Here is a 23,490-nt window from a genome sequence, read left to right on the forward strand (position 1 = left end):
TGTGTGTGTGTGTGTGTGTACATGCATGTGTGTGTGTGTGTGTACATGTATGTGTGCATGTGTGTGCACGTGTGTGTGTGTGTGTGTGTGTGTGTGTGTTGTGTATGCATGCTGTATGCGTGCATACTTTTAAAGAATGTATGTGTGTGTGTGTGTGTGTGTCTGTGTCGGTAAGTATCCCACGTGCATCCATTCATGCACTGGATATGCATGTGTGCATGTTGAGCCAGTGTGCTCTGTAGGTTCTGTTGACTGTAAAGTGTGTTGAAAGCATAGAGTACAGATATCACTCCCTCTCCACACACAGGAGCACTGAGCTGGACCTGCCATACACCGACCTGAAGGAGTACATCGCAGACATGAACATGATGATGGCCCTCATCATCAATGGCCCTGTGTGAGTCCATCTCGCGCTTGCTGCCAGAACGCATGGTCAACAAGTAGACATTGGTGGGCATGGTCTCACTCACGGTTTCATTTTCAAGATGGGGAAATGAAATGTTGAGACTGTGTGTGCATTACTTTATTTTTGCCCAAATACTAGTCTAATGAAATAATAAAAGTAAAGACTGACTTATTTTAGACTAAAATAATTAGACGCCTTAACCCCAGGCTAACTTAGGTCTTTGTTACTAAATATTACCAAGGTAACATAGTATCTGTCAGTTACTACCGACTCAGTTCCAGTAGTTAAGTTCTATCGGTTACGTCATTTGTTTACGCCGCCATTTTGGCAGGGAACTAATCAACGAAAAAATGAATGGCGATAATTTCAGAGACTGATGAGAGTAGGTTTAGGGTGTCATACACCACACATTTTACGCCATTTGAAATAATCAACTACATAAGAAAGCTAAACCGATTAAATATTAGTGATCAATGCCCCAGTTTGTTAGATGTGATTACTCAGATGGTCATGCTTATGAGCTAGTGAAGAACTACCGGTAAACTGCTTTGTGCAACAGTTTAGTTTAGATGAAGTCTGACTATCTACTATATCTAAGACATAGACAAAGTCTATTTTTGTGAAACCGGCCCCTGCTCATAGACTAGGCAAGGCCAAGGCATTGCTACAGAGGGAAATATCTCCTGTTATTTGCTGTACGCAGCTTCCTAGGCTAAATAAGAATTGAAAATGTCAGCTCAGTGACTGTAAAACCAAGCTACAAGACACATTAGGGTAACAAAAGAAGCTCCACCACAGAGAATGTCTGATACAATTACTGAAGACTTTGTTGTAGTCAGCCTGGACATCTTCTTTTCCAGTCTTTTCCAATTTGGTTTGATACACTGATGTAGTTGATGTAAAAAGACAATAGGATTTACCCACACAGAGTACTTTACGAATTTTACAAATTAATGAAGAGGTAACAGGATTCACATGTTTTTTGATGCATGAGGGTAACCATGGATTTCACTCTGAGAAATGAGTGAAATGCATTCAGTAATCCTCGGGAACATTAGGAGATTTGATAATCTGTTACATCAGAGAGTTAAGTGTTGGCTTCCTGCCGTCATCCTGGTCCTTTACAGGAAGTCCTTTTGCTACCGGCGCCTGCAGTACCTGAGTTCAAAGTTCCAGATGCACATCCTGCTGAACGAGATGAAGGAGCTGGCCGCCCAGAAGCAGGTCCCCCACCGGGACTTCTACAACATCCGCAAGGTGGAGCACATTAAAACATCAGCTCAGCATCACCACACTGGCTCTCTGATGAGATTTGGAGACATGGCAGGGTCTAGCTGTTTCAGGCCAGGTTCATTACGAGATATGGCAGGGTCTAGCTGTTTCAGGCCAGGTTCATTACGAGATATGGCAGGGTCTAGCTGTTTCAGGCCAGGTTCATTACGAGACATAGCAGGGTCTAGCTGTTTCAGGCCAGGTTCATTACGAGACATAGCAGGGTCTAGCTGTTTCAAGCCAGTTTCTTTACTCCTGTGTCTCTCTTTGATGGGTTGTAAAGCCCAAGGAGTTTTTAAGTAGTAGAGGCCTATTGTGAGGCCTATATTGTTTAGTTATATAAGTTATTGTTGCCCTCTATGCTCACTGTCTAACATCGAGCTTTCATAATTCTCTCTTTCCATCTGTTCTTTTCCTCCCCCTTCTTGTCATCATTTCATTTCCCCCTAACCATCTCCTTGCCTCCCTGCTTCTGGCTGCTGTCTTTTTCCTCTCTCCCTCTTCATCCCTCCCTCCATCTTCATCCTTCCATCCTTCCCTTCCTCCCTTTCTTCATCCCTCTCATCTTCATCTCTCCTTACCTCCCTTCCTCTCTATCTTCATCTTTCCCTTTCACCATCTTCATCCCTCCCTTTCTCTATCTTCATCCCTCCCTCCCTTTCTCCATCTTCATCCCTCCCTCCATCCCTCCCTTTCTCCATCTTCATCCCTCCATCCATCCATCCCTCCCTTTCTCTATCTTCATTCATCCCTCCCTTTCACTATCTTTATCCCTCTCTCCATCCCTCCCTCCCTTTCTCCATCTTCATCCCTCCCTCCATCCATCCATCCCTCCCTTTCTCTATCTTCATCCATCCCTCCCTTTCTCCATCTTCATCCCTCCCTCCATCCCTCCCTTTCTCCATCTTCATCCCTCCCTCCATCCATCCATCCCTCCCTTTCTCTATCTTCATCCATCCCTCCCTTTCACTATCTTTATCCCTCTCTCCCTCCATCCCTCCCTTTCTCCATCTTCATCCCTCCCTCCATCCATCCATCCCTCCCTTTCTCTATCTTCATCCCTCTCTCCATCCCTCCCTTTCACTATCTTTATCCCTCTCTCCATCCCTCCCTCCCTTTCTCCATCTTCATCCCTCCCTCAATTGCTCCCTCAGGTGGACACCCACATCCACGCATCCTCCTGCATGAACCAGAAGCACCTCCTGCGCTTCATCAAGCGGGCCATGAAGAAGTACCCCCGGGGAGATCGTGCACATCGAGCGCGGCCGCGGACAGACCCTCATGGAGGTGTTCGAAACCATGAACCTCACAGCCTTTGACCTCAGTGTCGACACCCTGGACATGCATGCTGTGAGTAGGCGCAGAGGGGGCAAAGGTCAATCTCATGTCCATATTGGTTTCAGTATAGAGTAAATGTAGGGGAATTTGGCGGCTCAGTTAGTTGAGAGTTAGCACTGAACAGCCACTTCAGAGATTCTCAGAATGGCCCCATCAGCTATAAGAGACCTGCTGGTTGAGATTGATAATTTAATTCAGAATAAAGAATTGATGAAATCTGTATCACAGAGTGTTATTAGTACTTCAGGTCTTCTGATCCAATTAGTCTAGTGAATTTATGCCAAGGCCCATATGAATTAAGCTGCATCTAGTGACTAAGTGGATAAATTCTCCTGTGTGTCAGACCTCTGAGGCATAACATAGCTGATCATTTCCTTTATTAGCTGAAGTGTTAAAAGAAGTCAGGGTTGGTTGAAGCTATGTAGGTGGAGTATAACGGTCATTCTCACTATGTCCACAGGACCGTAACACGTTCCACCGCTTCGACAAGTTCAATGCCAAATACAACCCTATCGGAGAGTCCATCCTGCGTGAAATCTTCATCAAGACAGACAACCACATCGAGGGGAAGTACTTTGCCCACATCATTAAGGTACTGTAAAGACATGAGGCTCAACTGTTCCTTCCCACCCATCTTCTAGCTTGAGTCTGCTTGGACCAAATGTCAGCGGTCATATCTGCCAGCCCTTGAGTTCCTAATAGGCCAGCTGATGTATGCTGACACAGGATCAGGCTGACTGTGGTGTTTATCTGTGTTTAGGGTGCTAGGCTATTAAAGTCAGTAATTGAAAATCCCAGGGGCATACATTAGTTGAGGATCTCTAGGCAGTAAATTATTTCAAGATCCCTTGGGAATACAGTAATTTAAGGTCCCTAAGCAACACAGTATTTGAAGATCCAGAAACCACACCATATTTGGAGACCCCAAGGCTATGCAATAAGAAAATAGTTATAATAGATACACTGAATTTATGTGTTTGTTTATGTATGTCAACTACATATATATCAAAACATGCTAAATGTCTAAATGATGTTTCATTTCATAGTAAGAATGCTGCATGCTTCATGCATTTGCTAGATATTAACGCGCTGGCTGATTGGCGTTGTGTGTTTGTCTCCTCAGGAGGTGATGGCCGACCTGGAGGAGAGTAAGTACCAGAACGTGGAGCTGCGCCTGTCCATCTATGGGCGCTGCCGCGACGAGTGGGACAATCTGGCCAAGTGGGCCGTCAAGCACTCCGTCTACTCCGACAACGTGCGCTGGCTCGTCCAGGTGCCACGCCTCTTGTGAGTACACCTGTCCGCCAGGCGAGGGCGGGCGGAACTTCAGCGTGGTTGGGATGCTCTCCAAATGGAGGAGGAGAAAGAGTCAGTACAGATTAAGGAACATAGAGCTCATGTGGCCTTGTGGATGTTGGGCGTTCAAACTGAAAGTCTATTCATCATTCAACAACACTAGCTATTCAGTGGTGCTTTCAGTTTCTTAGTGGTTCTGAACCTGGGATGGTACTTTGTGAAGAGGCTCTCAACAGAGGGAGTATTATTTGGGTCATCAGACTCAAAATTGACAAATGCGATTAAGTAGAGAGGTACTAGTTTACAATGGGTGGTTTCAGTGTTCACGTGTTGTTGTTTTTTGCTCTCAAAAAATTTAACTGTACTTTAAAACAGATATAATAACTCCACTGTTACTGAACGTTTTGTGTGAATGTGACCATAACAACACTGAGTCCTCTCTTGTATGTGTTCACAGTGACGTTTACCACACTAAGAAACAGCTGGCCAACTTCGAGGAGATGCTGGAGAACATCTTCATGCCCCTATTTGAGGTCACTGTGGATCCGCGCAGCCACCCGGAACTCCACCTCTTCCTCCAGCACGTGAGTGACAGCAAAGCTGCATGATGGGGGGAAAGGGCGCCCCCTGCTGCTTGGTGGTCCCAGCTGCCAGCCTACCCATTTGGCTTTGAATTATTTGATGATTAGTTCATAAGTTGATTTCAGTTAGGCGTAATGTAATAGAAAGAAATAGCTGTATAGTGAGCAATATCAGAGCAATACAGAATACACTTAATGTGGCTGATAGTGCATGTAGATATTTAACAACATTTACGTTTTTTGTCTGTGTGTGTGTATGGGTGTGTGTGTGTGAATGTGTTTGTATGTGTGTATGTGTGCACGTGTGTGTGTGTGTCATCTCCGCAGCTGGTAGGCTTTGACAGTGTGGACGACGAATCCAAGCCGGAGCAGCACATCTTCAACCTGGACAGTCCTCTGCCCGCCAACTGGACGGAGGAGAGCAACCCACCCTACTCCTACTACCTCTACTACATGTATGCCAACATGACCGTGCTCAACCACCTGCGCAGGTAAGATTTCAGCAGCACACCGCCCACAGGTCACCTGCCTCTCAGTACGAAGGAAGAGCTTGATAGGTTTAGCTATGAGAAATATTTGTGAGGAAAAATGGTGGTTTTATTAGTATCATACACATAATATGGTTGTGTATTGGTCATGTCATGTCATACCACTATAGAGTAAGAAAAGTATGCTAGATCACCGGCCATATTATCATATTAACATTAGAAATATTGGAATAGACAAGAAGTATGCTAAAAAACACACCCACCTTGATCACTCTACAGGAGGCGGGGCTTCCACACACTTGTGTTGCGACCGCATTGTGGGGAGGCGGGGCCTATCCACCACCTGGTGTCGGGTTTCTTGCTGTCTCAGAACATCTCCCACGGACTGCTGCTGAGGAAGGTGAGAGACACGACTCTGTCATCACTCTGACACACAGACACATGATTGTTGCGTGTTGACAGATGCACAAGCATCTGTGTTTGTGTTTGTGAGAAGAAGCTTACTGAATGATGCTTTTTTTATGTTGTATGATGATGACTGTCTATTTCTCATGATGTGTTGGAGTACTGAATGTTCTGATGTTTGATCCTCACATGCTTATTCCTGCTCAGGCTCCAGTGCTGCAGTACCTGTACTACTTGGCCCAGATTGGTATCGCTATGTCACCGCTTAGCAACAACAGTCTGTTCCTTAGTTACCACCGCAACCCCCTGCCCGAGTATCTGTCCCGTGGACTCATGGTCTCTCTGTCCACAGATGACCCCTTACAGTTCCACTTCACCAAGGTCAGCACGGCGCCAGTCAAACCTGATTTCTGCCATTATACGGCAGAATTAATGTCTTAATGTTTTATCTGTGACAGATTTAGGGCTCTGATTTGCTTGACACGGTATGCACAATGCAATGCATTAATAACCGACACACACACACACACACACACACACACACTAAGGCTAATTTAATGAACTGGGCAAAACTGAGCACCACGCTACATGCAAGCCCCGGTGGGTCAGTGCACAGGTGAGGAACTTCTCCGTACATGAATTTGTTTAAAGATGACATAGAATGGACGAACAGAGACAGAGTATTTGACCTTTTTGTCACACAGTAGCCGAGTGCACTTATATAAATAAATTGGTGCCCTTAGTCTTTCCTGTTTAATATAAATATACATCTTGTTCAGATTAGAGTTTGTTTATGTGTGTGAATTATTGTGTGTGTGCATTATTGTGTCTGTGTGTGTGTGTGTGTGTGTGTGTGTGTGTGTGTGTGTGTGTGTGTGTGTGTGTGTGTGTGTGTGTGTGTGTCCATTTCACACAGGAGCCCCTGATGGAGGAGTACAGCATTGCCGCCCAGGTGTGGAAGCTCAGCTCCTGCGACATGTGTGAGCTGTCCAGAAACAGTGTCCTCATGAGCGGGTTCTCCCACAAAGTGAGTGAACTCTCACAGACCATCTCTGCTGCATTGTCATGTCCACTGATCTTTTTTTATTGCCTCTTTTCTCTCTTCACAAACATCGCATGGAAAATACAAAGTAATTGAAACCATAATTTCCTGCAGTTGCTTGTTATTAACACATTCACTTCTCGCTAAATATGTTCAACATATTCATAGTGTTAATCCAATGGCGTGTAAACAGACACATTCACAACCACTTCTCTCTCTCTCTCTCTCTGTCTCTCTCTCTCTCTCTCTCTCTCTCTCTCTCTCTCTCTCTCTCTCTCTCTCTCTCTCTCTCCTCATGTAGACTAAGAGCTACTGGCTGGGACCAGGCTACAACCATGAGGGCCCGGAGAGCAACGACATCCGCCGTACCAACGTGCCGGACATCCGCGTGGCCTACCGACACGAGACGCTGAACGAGGAGCTGCACCTCATCACACACGCCGTGCGCACGCAAGAGGCGTCCAATCTTCTGGACGAGGCGGAAGAGGAGGACACGCTCTCCATGGCCTCGTTCCCAGGGCAACGGCAGCAGACCATCACCACGCAGCAGAAGCACTGATCGCCAGGTCCAAAACGCTGTCCCTCCCTCCCTCCCTCCCTTCACTCTCTCTCTGTCTCTCTCCCTCTCTTTCTCTGCATCTTGCTCTGTTTCCAGCATGAGTCACAAAGGGGGGAGGAGGAGGAGGAGGAAGAGGAGACGTAACCTTTATTACCGGTCTCCTGTCTCCTCTTGCACCCTTAGCTGCTTGAGTCCCAAAAAATGAAGCCAAGGAATTGGGGAAAAAAAGAAAAAAAAATCTGCAGGGTCCCCGCTATATCACGGCTATTTTTCGTTTTTAGTGGATTGCCATTTGGTAACCAGTACGCCCCCTAAGCAGTGTTTTCCCCAATACCGCATTTGGATGCTTCCCCTTATGCTTTTGTTTTTAAACTAGTATGCGGCTCTTGCCTCATCTCTCCGATTATAGCCTCTTCACTGTGATGCATTTTTTACCATATGATCACATGGTATAAGTTATCAATGTCCTTCAGTATGCCATTTCTCTGTCATGTGTGCTTCTACATCAACGAGATGCTTAGGGGACAAATGCTTATTGTTGGTCATTTGGATTTGAAGACCCACCCGCAGTGACCAATTTTCCTGTCATGTGATGGCTGCATGTAAAGGTCTTGACCAATCAGATCAACCATTTTGTTTTTTCATCACTAGCCCCCAAGCGCTGCAAGCTGTCCCTATCCCCTAGTCATGCTGCCTTATGAAAACTGACACTACCTTCATCTTCCATGTTCAGTAGCAACTACAAAGTAGAATCATTCAGCAAAGTCAATATCGGCTGCCTTATACAACGCACACAGAAACACGACTAACCCAACATGACCCATCCACCCACACATTTTAACTCGACGCACATAAGCAGGAATTTAAACACACTCAAACACGCACACATACACACTCTGTGTCACACAACAGACATGTTTAAGAAAGAAATGGACAAAAGTTCCACAAAAGTGTGAAACTGTCCCTTCAGGAGGACCACAGGGACACTGCTCACAGGTCTCAAACTGCATGTTCCCTGTACTCACGAGACTTTAAGGATGGACAGAGATGAAGACCAAATATATGGTCTGGAAGAAACATTCCAAAGTGTGAACATTGTAGAAAATGTTTTAGTTTTAATTGTAAGAATAAGAAACAACCTGTATATTCCGTACTAAATCTATCTATTTGAAGCAACACATGTATACTGGTATATGCAGCTCACAAGAAGGATGTTATTCTAGTGTATAGAGCCATGGCATAATATCTGTATATTAAAGGGACACCAGGCAACGTTTTTGTGTTAATTAATCATCTTCTTAAGTCGGTATATGGTTAAATGACTCATTACGGGGCGAATGAAGGCTCTCTCGCCCGCCCCTACTGCCTGTAGGAAGAATATCCCACTTGCAAGTTCGGTGTATCCTACCCGACCAAAGCAGTATCAGTTTACAGCACAGAGGCAGGCTAACAAAACGCTAGAGATTGTTGCAAACGTGTGTATAATGGCAGAGCCGGCGAAGAAGCAGCGAAAACCCTTGACGGAAGACGCAAAGAAAAGGAAAAGAGCTTCAGACCGAGCGAGGGGGAGTTTCGTAGAGAAAAAGCATCAGGCTTGCCTGGTGTCCCTTTAATATATACAGTTTGTACTGTACAGTAGACCAGTGTGTGGTAGAGTGGATATCCATTCTGAGAAGTCTTTCACATTTGCACATATACGTATATAAATCAAGATGGCAAAACGAGTGACTAGTTTTGCTGTCTGAGTTTGCAGAGTTTGCATGTGTGAAGTGAAGCATGTCGTAGTCTGGCACGGTTTGAACCGTAGGGGGGGGGGGGGGTATCCTTCTATCATTACCTCAGACATCCCAATGCCCCCACCCTCACCCCCCTCTCGTTGCCCCAGTATCCCTGAGCCTTGAGTTCTTCCTAGCGAGGGAGTTCAACCTGTGCTGACATCTCTGCATGTTCTCAAAGCAACCAACCAACCAAGCCAAGAAATCCGTGTGCCTTTTCAGTTTTTTTTGTATTTTTAGTTATTTACTTTTTTTAAAGGCCTTCAGTGAGATTTGAGAGGTCACAGTCATTGATAGTTGAAGAATGGAATGTGGAATGAGGAATGTGATGTGCTCTCAGACTGAAAGAAGTCACAGTTATAAGTAAAGTGAGAATCTACTCACTGGCCAAATAGTTATTTTATTGTTTATTTTGTCATGTCAGCAGGCCATCTATTTTTATTTTGCACGTGTCTGTGATGTTTCCTTATGGACTTTTGAGGAGGTGAATGGACAGAAACACTGTTTACAATGTACTGTCAAATGTGATGATCCAATACAGGAAGTGACTTCAAATCCTGTCTGGTGACATGAAGGGGATGTTTGAATGATCTTGGATGATGGCGATCAGGGTGCCATGACGATCAACCATGGTAACCATCCTTATGTTTTCTTGGAGGGGCAACTCTAATCTCCGAGGTCATTAACACCCTCAATCGATTTTATTTCCCATCCAGCCCTTTCTTTGATAGTCATACCGCCCAAAGACACCAGCTTTCACTCAAAGGTCTTTCAGTTTTCATTTTATTTTGGATTTTAAGTTGGGATCACCCTCATGTTCCTCCAGCTTCACTCTGGACAGGGGATGAATTAGGGCAGAGGTCAGTGCCCTCCACATCTCCAACCCGTTTTGGTTCTTTGGTTCGTACCTCTCTTGGCTCACTCTGAGGATTCTGGACATGGGTCCCCTGTCTGTTTAGGACTCGAGATGATGGTATGTGTACGTCTGAGTCCTTGTGGTGGTCTCGTTTGAGTGTGACTGTCCTCTTCCCCGTGGAACTCATGGATGCCAACGCTGGGGACATGCCCACGTATGTGCCTCCGTGTGAGGACGCATGTCCACATCATCGCTTGTGTGTCTCAGAATGAGGACGATGTAATTGGTCCTCACAGTGCTCAGAAGTCTCACTGTGAAAGGGTGTCATGGGTAGAGACTTAAGTGGATAGCTCTGATTTTGCTTGAATATAAAAAGTATTTTTTATATAACAGAGAGATAAGCAGTTTATACAGACCATTTATTAATTCATGTGGTGAGTGGTAGCAGCAAAATAAAAACGTGAACGTTGATTTGTTGCAGATGATTTTTTTGTTTGTTTATTGATAAGCAATTAGATTTAACATTTGTTTTTCAAATTATGTCACTTGTTTATTTTTACTGTTATTTTTGATGTACTATTTGTTTGTACTGATTTGAGAAACTCACTAATTCCATTAAAAAAAAAACAAGCAATCCACCCTTTGATCATTAGCCTCAGTGGAAACAATGTATATGAATCTGGCATGGCAATATGCTTCACCTCGGTTTCCAAATACTGTATGTCTGATTTCTTTAACACTGATGGACATTTAGAGAGACCCAAACAAATGTCCAGTTTTTGATCTTGCTTCAGTGATATTCTAAATTGTTATCTTGCCTGGTGAGCATGATGGGGTGTATACGATGCTAAAATGCATGTGGTGTGCCATAGCCACAGCTGTGAAGCTTTGAGCTTCACCATAGGGGTAAACCAAATTTCTCAATTCTTTTAAAACCTTTTTTTTAAATCTTCTATTTGGAAATGTCATGATACACTTCTGAAATGTCATTTCATAAATAAAGCGGATTTTGACATTATTCTGTATATCCTTCTCCAAACACCTTTTATTAAATGTAATCTTTACATTACTGAGAATCCTACACAGATTTACTCTAAAGTGTTTATTCTGTTCTAGTTTAAGAGTTTGTGTGTAATATGTGAAATATGCACTTCAAGATATTAAAGCAACATTGTTAAGATCAGTGCACATTCACATCATCACACTCCTACCACCCTGACTGTAACTAGTGGGGGTCCTGGAACACACGCTAAGGTCAATTTAGGTGTGCTTCACAGGCTTTGTGTAATTATACAATTATGAACCATATTTGTGTTTGTTTTTTTCCAGTATTTTTTAAACAGCCTTTTTCTATGTGTTTTAGGTTTTGTCATTCTTTTATTTGTTTTGTTTTGTCTCATGCGTGTGTGGGTTTGTATGTTTTGTATGCTCTTCAAGGTTATAGGTTTGATTTGACTTTTTATGTAGTCACTGGTATGCTTTCACACAAAAAGCAATGTCTCACAGACTCCTGGAAGCCTCTGTGCTGGAACAGTACATATGTAATGCTACAATGAAATAAAGCATGTATATTCACTTGCTTGCCACTCATTTTCTTTTATTCATGAACTTGAGCTCATTCCTAAGTAAGAAAATTTACATATGGCATTATGTCAAGACTATTTTTAACATAACACATGCAGAATATTATTTGTTTTATTTTATCACTACATCTTGAAAATGCATAGAGTTTAGTGTAATTAATTTGTAGAGCAAGGTCATGGAGAAATGTCTCCTGCTACAAATAGTGTTATGGCAAGACAAAATTGAGCATAAATAGAGACAAAGTATATTTATGTGTGAATGAAGGTGTACATAATTGACCACGTAGGATGTATACAGTAGATATGTGGCATCAGGCACAATATTTGTTTCCATGGGAACAGCAGAACGGAGGATCCTAGAGGTGATTGCTATGTTACAGCAGGAGTTGCAAGAAATACTGCTTAAATCTCATTCTTACATTAACAGCATACATTTACAGTAAAGTACAGTGGTTTCCAAAGAATCCTTCCAAGCCTTCCTTAGCGGGCATGTAACGAAAGGTTCCTGTATCCAAATGACCGTACACATCGTTTTTAGTTATGTCTTAGTCCTTCAGATTCTCTATTGGGTCCAGTTCCTTTTGTTGAGTCATTATTCCATATGTCTGACTTCACTTGCCAACTAGATTGAAAAGAGGGAAAAGAAACCTCACGTGAGTTTGATAAAGAGCAGTTTAAAAAAAACCCTGTGTGGGCACTTTCTATGATTTGTGTGGTTGTCTGAGGTTGCTATGGTTACTCACAGCATTTGCTGCCTTGACATTCTGCAGCTGGAAGAACACCCGGTCCCCCTCGTCAGGACAAATCATCTTCAGCTCCTCGCGGGTCATCCCGAGAAGAGAGGCACCACTGAGCATGCTCAGACAACGCACCGTGCTGAGAGAAGAACAGGAAAGGCGCAGCTCATTAGTTAATAATAATACAATGTTAGTCTATGATAACGACTGTACATTTTTGTTTGGGACCAAAATGGCATCAGTCGGTGCAGCTTTGAGTAAGGCGCAGCCATCTTGTGTGGAGACAGTCTGTAAGTCGATCAAGTCGAGTTTGATAATGGACTTTGAGAACAGACTTTCTTCTCACAAGATGACAACGACCTGAAGAAGAGCAAGGTAATGCACTGACTACACAAACAGTCTTTTTATTACCTTTTCTTTGCACAAAAATACAAATACTTCAGTTTGTCTGCAGAGACCGATAGCAGCATAGACGTGTAATGATTTTGTTTGAGCACAGTTAATGGCTGAAAAGAGCTATTTAATTTGATGTATGGAAGATGCTCCCAAAGGCCTATGTAAATGCATATTTCAGTCTTGCTCAAAACTGGACCGATTGACATGGTTTTGATCCCAAATTAAAAATGTAGCCTACACCTGTTATACAGAAATAAACCCTAAGTTGATGTTAGACCGGAATTTCCCTTCAATAATATTTGCACATACTAACAGAAATATACTCAATGCCTTAATTTACACTTTTATTCAAAGAAGGTCTAGGAGCTGTGCAATACCATTTACTTTATCATGTTAGTGGTTGAATACATTAAACACGTGACTGCTGTCAGTTATATGTATAGTAACCACTTACATCTTATTGAATCCCTTGTACTCCAACCAGGCCTTCACCTCTGGTGGTTTAGATTTCTTGGTCAAGTTTGGGATGGTCACCACTTGCTGTTGTTCCTGGGATGGAGAGCAATACATCAGAAGACGATCAATTGATTTTAATCTTTTTAAAGATATCAGAAAACACCCAAATGTCTAAGCTTGCTAGGGTCTCCCATGCATCCCAATTCAGTGCTAACGCTAGCCCACACAAAACTTGTTGTAATACTCAGATCTCCTTATAGACCCTGAGCAGTGGAAATATATGCCAGGCACACTATTAATCAAAACTCAATTCATTTATTCTAATGCGAGTGGAAAATATCAGTATCAATATCAGTTTTACTGCCCGTTTCATTGGAATAAAATGTGACAGCAGGTAATGCTGGCGGCCATGTTTTTACCTCTCTCTCCTTTTTGTCTAGTGGCTCCAAGACGTTGTTTGGGACGTGTCCTACCTCTCCATTGTTATTTCGTACCTTCCACCATTGCTTGGACATATCCAGCAGCTGTAGAGACATGGTCAGATAGATCTCAAGACACAGCGGCACTTGTTCACATATGAATTTGCAAATATCCATGCACTTTGATGCTCTTATCAAAGAGCATCAAAGTATCTTCCTGGTGACCAGTTTCTTTTCTTTTCTGTTGTCTAGTTTTGATATCATTAGCCAAATGGTCTGCACATGTGCTCTCATCCCCTCAGTCTTAGTGCCACTTAGGTGACTCCCTTCTTAATTCACCTGGACAATTTCCCCTTTTGAGATGCTGAGCTCTCTCTGGTTCCTGGCGGTGAAGTCGAAGATCACACGCATGTAATTGGCCTCCTCCTCTCTGCAGGGAAACACAGAGGCATATGGTGGTTGGTGAGACCAACGCTTGATTAGCCACATATCTAATGACACAGCATAAACACTGGGGGAGAAGGAAGCAAACATACTCCTCATCGGGTGGGGGCTTCCATGGGGCCTGTGAAGAGAGTGGCAACACTTCAGTATGGTGGGATGATCACATTACATATCGGCTTTACTAGCAAGTTGTTTTAGATTAGATTAGATTTATTGCATCCAAATATAAGAGTGAGCAATAAGTTTTATCTAAAAAATGAAATGTCTGTTACAGTATACAGGTATGCATGTGTGTGTGCATTATTTGTGTGTATTAGGTTGTATGTATGTGTGTGTGTGAGTGTATGTGTCTGCGTGTGAGTATATGTCTCTCTGTGTGTGTGAGTATATGTCTCTCTGTGTGTGTGTGTGTGTGTGTGTTTGTGTGTGTGTGTGTGTGTGTGTGTGTTTGACCTGATTTAGTGGTGTCTCATTCCTGGTGTGCTGACTGGGCTGCCTGCTGATGGGACGACTGGACGATGGCGGCCATGGCTGTGGCTGTGCCTGCGGCTGACTCTCAGGTGTGACGTCTGGGGGTATCCAACCATCATCGAACGTCGGGAAGTACTCAGGAATCTCCTCGTCGTCATCTGGCCACTGGGTACTGACAGGGAAAACCACACACTTGTCACGCGCAGACAGACAGACACACACTGCAGGTGCCCATAGCAGCACCTCCCCTTTCCTTAGTCTGAAACCATAAACTGATTCTGTGAACTGTTAGACTAGCCCATTATATGGAGCAGAGTGTAAGTAAACACACTGGGTCTTCATCAGGTCAGAGGGAGAGCTCCAGCAGGCAGCAGAACTGCCCACCTGGTACATGAGCACACCTACACAAGTATGGAGCCAACCACAAGCACCCAGAAGTTATCTATCTATCATAAAGGCAAAAGCTACAAAAAAATGTAAATATACACTTGTTTAGAAATGTATTGGGCCTTGTTAGCTTTTGTCTTTAATTGTGACAGAGAAGAGATCGACAGAAAATGAGTGGGAGAGAGATGGGAGTAGATTGGGAAATGACCACGGGTCAGAATCAAACATGAGTCCCCGTGGGCACTTAAAGCTGCAGTTGGCAAGTCTGACAAATTGAGGGGACTTAGCCAAAATTTTACAACTCTCACGCCCCTCCCCCACTACCACCGAGCACCCTGATTTGATGTAACGGAAGCCAGCTAGCTTAGCTGTGCGTGTGTAACATTGGTAAACCTCACTCCCCGACGCCTCAAGAGTGCTGCTGGCACGCGAGCTAGTAGCCTGGGCTTTTAGCTCAACTGTCAGCAGCACGATCGACTCCTGATCCGAGGTGCTGCTGTTTCGCGGGTTCGAGTCTGGGCAGGGCTGAATCACGCAGGTTCAACACAACGCAGGTTACATTGGAGCCGTGACCCGGATCGGGAGTGAGGTTTAGGGGGGTGAGTGTAACGGAAGCCAGCTAGCTTAGCTGTGCGTGTGTAAGTAGCCTCAAACGTCAGGCGGATGGCGCAACAAGGCGTTCCTAAGTTTCTTGGCTTTTAGCTCAACTGTCAGCGCGATCGACTCCCGATCCGAGGTGCTGCTGTTTTGCTGTGGTCCGAGTCCGGGCGTGTGCGCAGGGCTGAATCACGCAGGTCCAACACAACGCAGGTTACACTGACATGTAAATCTAGTATATCTCTTCCTCCAAATGAGGGTGTTATCTGCCTGATGAGATCCTGATGGGTCCTACCTGGGGATATTCCAGGCGTCTCCCAGCGTCTGCCAGAACTGGTCCTCCACTGTGGTGGCCTCTTCGCTCATCAGCCTGATGCTCTCCGGGATCAAGAGGGGAACGACAATAGATGGGGGCAGTTCCTCAGAGCAGTAGTTTACCAGCTGCAGCAGGGCAACCAGTAAGGTAGACCAGTCAGTTGATATCGCAATGTAAAAACTGTGTTGCTATGATAGTCAATGAACAAAATATTCAGGCAGAGTGGACAAAAATGTTACAGTATGTACCTCTGTGTAGGTCATATATTCAAGCTAGTATGCTATGCTTCCAACATCCTGACACATACTTCTGTTATGCTTCCAACACATCCTGACACATACTTCCTTGCTATGCTTCCAACATCCTGACACATACTTCTGACTACAGAATTCTGCTATTCTGCTTGAACACAATAATCTGTTATAGTTGTCAAAAATACATTGGACTTCCTGTTGTATACAAAAATATATTGCATCTCCTGTCAGACTTTGGTGTACTAGAGAGAAGAGTGTTCTCTCAGCTTACATAGGTGAGGATGGAGAAGAAGACATGGACAAGGTCAGCAGCACTTGGATCGCTGATCTTCCCGTTAAGTTCTCCCTACCATTGAAAGAGAGGGGAGAGAGGGGTTCAATTGACGACGAGGGATTACACTCAGCTTTCATAAGGTTTATAGCATCAATGGAACCTACCAGAAGGTTGAAGGCAAACTTGAGTTTCTGGAAGCAGATTTCAAACTCCTCTGGGGAAGGCATGCCTGCAATAGCTTTATGAGAGAGACACACAGTGGATAAGCTCATACACTGCTCCTATGGCTTAGATATAGCCTTTTGCACACTGCCTACGGTTACCCTTACTGGTGGCGATTATAGCCCATTGTCTTCCTTGTATTTGTAAACAACTCTGTGAAATAAATAAGAATTTGAATATATGACAGCTGTATCCTGATCAGTTTATTCTCTTAGTGGACTTGCTGGGGAAGTGACCTAGGTATATGGTATAGGGTTCTCCCACCCTTGTAACTGGGAGTGGCGTACTAGTCTCTATTTAAAATATTATGCTACAGGCTACACTTTATATTTTATAACTAAAATATAAAGTATTGATTAGATATTGATAAGTGGACCAGTTTATATTGTCATTTTCATTCTTACTTTTGGCCTACGGGTGTTAGTGTAAAATCAGGTATTGGTTGTGTGTGCAATGGCTAAAATGAAATGTATGTCTCATCAGTTTCTACTGCAGCTGAAGTACTTTACCTTTGAACTTCTTTTTCTTCTCCTTTTTCTTCTTTTTCTTCTCTTTTGGGGCCACGGTGACCACTATATCCATGAAGGCCTCGATGTCATTTATCAAGTGATTCAAGATGTCCTGTGGGGGGCATTCAGAGGAGAGATAAATTCTCAAGACCCTAAACCCGCAACCCCCTGTCCACTCAGGTACTTCAGACTATGTGTGTGTTAGGTGGATGCTTTACTGTCCAGCAGGTCTGAACTAATACAGGTCATTGTGCTCAGAGGAATCTGTTGTGCAACACCTAATGTTTTCTACTTCTAGTCACCAAGATGTGGTTTGTGGTTAGATGGTCTAGCGTCTGAAATCTATCTAGATAGATGTACTGTATATCTGCTTCTCTAACAGAGCTTAAAAGAGTTTCATCACAGGGTTATGTGGGGCAAAAAGTCACAAACAGCAAAAAGTCATTTTATCAATGGAATTGAAAGTCAATGAAGGTGAGTGAAATACAGACCACATTTCTCTCTTTCTCTGTGTAGGGCGGGGGGGGTGGGGGTCCTTTGGGGTGGAGGGGGTGACGGCTGCCTTTGTACCGGCTCCGGTAATTTGGCAGGAGGCGTGGGTGTAGGCAATGGGCTATCATCTGCAGAAAGACAACATCAGCAATGGATGCCCCTCCTTCACTATGCCAACCAGATAAGTAGATAAGCTTCAGAAACATACATATAGTATAACATAAATCCACCCAGTCATGGTTAGCGCCTTATCAGAAGATACATTAAACTGCTGTGTGGTGCCACCTCTCAACTGCATGTCACAGCTGCTGTGCTGCTGACGTCTGTCTCAACCCTATGAAGCCTTGAGTTGTTCCTTATAATAATCTTAGTGGAACGCATTCCTTACTGTGTCTTCATCAGGAAATGGGTGCTCTTGAATTGTTCTGACGTAGATTTTTCCAGGCACACCCAGTAGGAGTGGTCTAAGTATTTTGTTGATATACAAACCAATAAACCACACGATAAAAAGAGAGCCACCTTACTGTTGTTGCACTTTATGAGCTCAGAGTCTTACTCCAACCTCATGTAATTTAACAAAGTCTGAGCTACGCTCTCTCTCTCTCTCTCTCTCTCTCTGTCTCTGTCTACACACACACTTTTTCTCCCCCTCTGTCTCTCTCTCTCTTTCTCTCTTTTTCTGTGCCTCTCAAACAAACAAACAGCTTGTCTGTTTCCAGGAGGCAGAGTCATCTTCCCCAGATAAGGGTTTATCTGCGTGTTCACCATAGTCTGGGGCGTCCCACTCCATGGGGGGCTGTTCTGGGCGAACCCACTCTACTGAAGCAGGTCCGTTGTTCTGAGGGATACTATTCATCTTGCCAGCCATGATAGCTCTCAGGTTATCCCTACAACAGCAGATGGCGTCTTATTAAACATATTTGATTTCATTCATCCTGAGCACTTTGTGTCTCAAAAAAAACTAGTGTCATTTCAATATCTACTGCATGTGTCAAATTTTATGTCTGGAATACGACAGTAAAAATTATGAAAACTAATACTTTTGAGATGCACAAACCATTACATCACTTATATTCATAAACTGAACAAAAAAAGGGTATTTTATCACTTTTAACTAGTCATTTTCATTAATAGCACATTTACAGAATATTGATGACTTTGAAGCACACTGTTTTTCCTGAGGAAATTTACCTGGGTTGTCTGTTTTCTACATGGTCAACTCTTCTGTAGTTGATGGCTCTGTCTAGATTTTGTTTGATATAATCAGCCTAAATGAATAATAAAGGAAGGAACGTTTAGTTCAAGGATGTGTATATCACTTGAGTTCTTAAAGAAGGACATGTGAGTAGGTGGGCTGGTACTAATAGGCAAACACTATGAACCTGCAAATGTGGAACCTGCGTGAAGAGAGTTTTCCAAAAAGACTTTCAAAGGTTTCTTATCTAGTAACCAGCTACAGATCACAACACACAACAACCAAATAGTAAAAATAGTCAGAGACGGTCCATTTTTCTGCCACTGACCCTCAGGGAATCGCTCTGGAACATGAAGACGCTGTGGCCCATCTTGCGCTCCTCCCACACGGCCACTGTCAGCAGGGAGTTATAAGTGCCGTTGTCCAGCACGGCCTGCACACCTAACACGTTACTGACCGGATGCGTCTCCAGCTCCTCCTGAGAGATGAAGAGAGGGGAGAGGAGGAAGAGAGGATTAGGGGAGAGAAGGAGGATAAGACAAGAGGGGAGGAAGTAGGATGGAGAGGAGGTGGAAGGAGACAGACAGAAGAGATGAGGAAGAAGATGTAGAATGGTGGTCGAGGAAGGATGGAGAAAGAAATAAGTGTGAGGAATGAGGTAGAACAAGTAGGAATAACAAGGGAGGAGAAAACAGATTGATGTGAATGAATACAAATGATGAGATGAGGACAGAGGACATGACATGAACAACAGAACAGGATCTGACCTGAAATTATGCTATCACATTATGGACTAAGACCCTACAAGACCCAACTTGGACGAAAACTTTGCCTTTCATTTTCGCTAAACTTTGAAATTCATTCTGTCCAAAACTGGAGAGGGCCCCCTGCTATTCTCAGGTAAACCTGGAGTGGATTCCCACCGGTGTCAAGACAGTTCTCACTTTGGTCTCGATGTCGATGAGCTGAAGTGACCCATCCCGCACCTGCAGGAACATGTCCTGGCCCCACACACTGCCCATGGCCTCCAGCATATTCAGACGCTCGATACAATCGTCCAGATTCACGTCCCGGCCATCCATTTCACAGGTGAACAGGTGCTGGAGAGAACGTTCAAAGCATTCAGAGAATTACTAAACCATTAAGCCATACGCCTAGTTTCAGTTCAACTTTTTATCTTGCGCTTTTATCCATTCATAACATGCAGTTTTTGGCCATTCCAGTCAATTTAATTATATCCTTCACATTGTCAAATAGTCTCATTTGATCAGATCAGAGGGGAGATGCATTGTGGGAGTTCAGTACCTCAACTCTGTACTGGAAGCGGCCCATCTGATTGTTGATGTTTTTCACATACTCTTTTCTCTGCACTGCTTAGAAGACATAAAACCCACTATTAAAAACCACTGACGAATGTTTCGCAAGATAACATAACTCTCACCACTAATTTTGCTATTCACTAAAGACAATAATGATTGACTAATCTTACAATGCGTTATAAATCTTTGTCTAAAGGTTTTCATTTTCTAAAGATGATAGTAACATGTTTATGTGTGTAAAGTTATTGTTGATGTGATTGCAAGTAATAATGTCAGGTTGCTACAAAAGGAATAATATCTGGAATAAAGTTTATAATATGCTAAGAATCACAGTCATAAATCTGGTTTGTTTTGAGCAGGGGCTTACTCACAATATATGGATTTGCCACTTGGTCTGGATATATTTGACATCTGGGAAGATGTCTCCACTGAGAATCCACTGCAAAAAGCACAGCACATTAAAAAAAAAAGTCTGAAACCCGCTGACAATCAACATAGAATAAAGAAAAAGAAGAACCCCATGATTACTTGGATATGACGGAGCTAGCATAACTGCTGGTGTCAAAGCTGTAAGGATCTTGGTACATCTTGGACCGTCTTTGGCCAAACACCTGTTTTAGGAGGAATGAACTCTCATGAATAGAAAGATCTGCGAAAATGAACAGCGTTGATCAAAGACTGTATGAAGCCCATTATCCATTGTTGACATCTGTATTAACATCTTAATAATACTTGTGATACGCATTACACAACTCATTCATGTAAAGGGTTGTTGTCATCATCATGAACACATAGTATAAGTCCACTACAGTTAGATTAACTGAGTCAAATAAGGTCACAGAGAAGACCTCTACTGTGGAGGAACCTTTCTTCCTTGTGTTATGTTTTTTACTGTAGTAGTATAGCAATCCTGGTTAATAATTCAGTCAGCTTCACACATCCTCCCGAGGAAAGCATTAACAAACACATTTGACAGGGTTCTCATCAATTTCATTTTCACCTTTGAATGTATTCCTTGTTGTTTGGTTAGGGAGAGACTTTTTCCCTACATTCAGGCTTTTGAGTTAAGTGTGTTAAAACAAACTATAATGTTGACAAATGAAATGTCAGTCAATTTTTTTAATCAATAGCCTATGCTCTATGTTACCTTAAGGATACTTAGCATGTCTGGGTATTAAAACACCTTCTGAAGATATTTCCTGAATTGTGTGGCTGTAACCTATACTGAATAGGCATCAGTATTGAACATACTTGGGATCTACAGAGATTTTACTCACTCATTAAAGCGAGTACACTCTTGTTTTGGAATACGTCACCATTTAATACAGGGTAGCACAGAGATGCTACAACTGTATTTCTCACCATCTGTAATAGACCTAGCATGGAATGCACAAAGCCAATAATACTAGTGGTGAGAACACCAAAACACACAGGATATATTACGCATTGATCCAGCTGGGTACACTATACTGAGAGGCATACCCAGATTGATTTTAACCCCCGGACAACAGAATTATCAGTCATGATTTTACTATCACATTATTTGTCATTTAGTTGATATGCCTATTCAGAGGAACTAACAATAGCCTAGCCTACTACAGGGATAGTCCTCTTTGAGTAAGTTGGGGTTAAGTGCCTTGCTCAGGGGGACAATTGTGGCAGCTCTTGGGGTATGATAAGGGATCAGATTCCAAAAATAATTCAGTGGAAATGCATGGATTCCAGTTTCTTCCAGTAGCAGCAACTGGAATCCATGCATTTCCACTGAATTACTTTTGGAATCTGATCCCTTATCATACCTGTTCATTCTTACTCGTTGCTCGACTTATCGTGACTAAATTCAAGATGGCTGCAAACGCTAAACTTCGTGAAGATACTGTCCATATAAATCGTCTTGTAAGTAAACTACCAATGTTTTTTCAAAGTTTTCAATGTCTCGTTTTAAATGTCAGGGCCCTTGGAAGTCTACCAATGAAGTGTGGAGATACATTGAGCCTCGTAAATGGGTGTAAAACAGTGATTTATTTGCATGGCTAGCCCGATGCCGAAGCACCACTATTGAAAAAGCTGTTGGTAGCATCAGCTAACTAGCACCAGATTTTGGAGTGCAGGGGACAAGCCGAGATGGGCTATGAGACATACGTTCACACTCGGTATCATGTTTCAATACACTTTAGGTCAATATCACACCGGAATTCTCCTTTAATGATTCATGGCCACCTACTCTGCCCATCTATTACTGTAGATACATTCAATCAAACATTTGCACATGTGTCAAATTCAGCACAAACACTCCATGTTAATGAATGACCCAGTGTTCTATTACTTCTGAACCACCACCTAGCAACAAGCTGGAGTAGATATTATCCAAAGGGACTCAGCGTTTATGGTGCCATAAAAATAACTAAGAGACCAGAGAGTCAAGATTACTTGTGTTTTCTATGATGGCCTTCGCCTTGACGAAGGAGACTCCGATTTCAAGCTGAAATAACTATTGGGCTATATGTGGGAAGCAAAAATGTGTGCTATAAACCATGAAGGCCAGTGGCAATGACCAGACACGTAACGAATGGGTTGTGTTATTTCGCCTTGAATAGATACTGAATACTGTCATTACCCTGATTTAAAGCGAGACTCACAAGTACCTGCCGACATCGGTCCAAACTACATTTCATTATTCAAATACATTATCAATCAATCCACCATGTCCATATGTTTACAGGTTATATTACATTGTTTCAGAGTGTGTGTGTCACATATATCATCAACAGTCCATACATAATTACCAAACGAATAAAAAAAGAAAACAACATTCTGATAGAAATTTTGAGAACTGGGGTACCTTTGTGAAAAGACCTCCCTTAGTCCACTTGCTCCTCTCTGTGTTGTGTTGTGAGGGTCTTCACATCATCGTTCTGTGGTCTCTTCCACTTTGATCCACACTCGCAGTACACCGCTGGAAAACTAAGGACATGAGAACTTCCTTATGATATAACGGGACAAAGTCCAGTGCCACCGATGGGTGGGTAGGGAGCGGGGGCAGAGAGAGAGAGAGATCCCTGGTTATATTGTAATGTTTGTGCCCTGTGGCAGATCAACAGGTAACTGTGAGGAGACTGGAATTGTATCTTCCTCTGAGCAGCTGGGAAGGGTCCATAGGTGTGTCTAGTATTCCGCTCAAAGGTTTACCAGTAGACCCTGGCCTGTACACAAGGAGCTTCACCATCCATCACTCCAGCAGGTTGGGACCTCAGCTGATAGCCCACTGACGACCACACCTACACTGATAACGTCATTTTTAGTCATGCTGTGGGCATAAATGATCCTCCTGGGAAAACTTGAATCAAGCTTCTCTAAGAAGAGTGTTATCAAATCTGCATCTACATTTGATTATCACTGGG

At 43.2% G+C, this 23,490-nt stretch overlaps 2 protein-coding genes across 2 annotated transcripts in view; one reads left to right on the top strand and one right to left on the bottom strand.

Annotated features, from left to right (window-relative positions):
• LOC121706452 (AMP deaminase 2) overlaps positions 1–8,423 on the top strand; it is a 49,581-nt gene extending 41,158 nt beyond the window's left edge. The window contains 12 exon segments of the mRNA XM_042088195.1: positions 308–397; positions 1,534–1,663; positions 2,833–2,919; positions 2,921–3,028; positions 3,477–3,608; positions 4,140–4,303; positions 4,770–4,896; positions 5,221–5,384; positions 5,661–5,781; positions 5,994–6,167; positions 6,703–6,813; positions 7,130–8,423. Of these exon segments, the coding sequence (XP_041944129.1) occupies positions 308–397; positions 1,534–1,663; positions 2,833–2,919; positions 2,921–3,028; positions 3,477–3,608; positions 4,140–4,303; positions 4,770–4,896; positions 5,221–5,384; positions 5,661–5,781; positions 5,994–6,167; positions 6,703–6,813; positions 7,130–7,387 (1,666 nt within the window). The 3' untranslated portion in view covers positions 7,388–8,423.
• A 3,173-nt stretch (positions 8,424–11,596) lies between these two features.
• eps8l3a (EPS8-like 3a) lies at positions 11,597–23,229 on the bottom strand. Its single transcript, XM_042088800.1, is given in 21 exon segments — positions 11,597–12,223; positions 12,345–12,477; positions 13,189–13,283; positions 13,610–13,714; positions 13,949–14,039; positions 14,146–14,174; positions 14,507–14,696; positions 15,804–15,949; positions 16,350–16,424; positions 16,517–16,590; positions 17,084–17,195; positions 17,575–17,602; positions 17,604–17,703; positions 18,341–18,462; positions 18,767–18,843; positions 19,099–19,248; positions 19,715–19,870; positions 20,076–20,140; positions 20,461–20,528; positions 20,618–20,700; positions 22,932–23,229. Coding segments are annotated over 20 exon segments (1,905 nt in total). The 5' UTR covers positions 20,677–20,700; positions 22,932–23,229; the 3' UTR covers positions 11,597–12,193.
• Between the last annotated feature and the right edge of the window lie 261 nt (positions 23,230–23,490).

This window comes from Alosa sapidissima, chromosome 4 (genome assembly GCF_018492685.1).
Source record: "Alosa sapidissima isolate fAloSap1 chromosome 4, fAloSap1.pri, whole genome shotgun sequence".
Taxonomy (NCBI): domain Eukaryota; kingdom Metazoa; phylum Chordata; class Actinopteri; order Clupeiformes; family Clupeidae; genus Alosa; species Alosa sapidissima.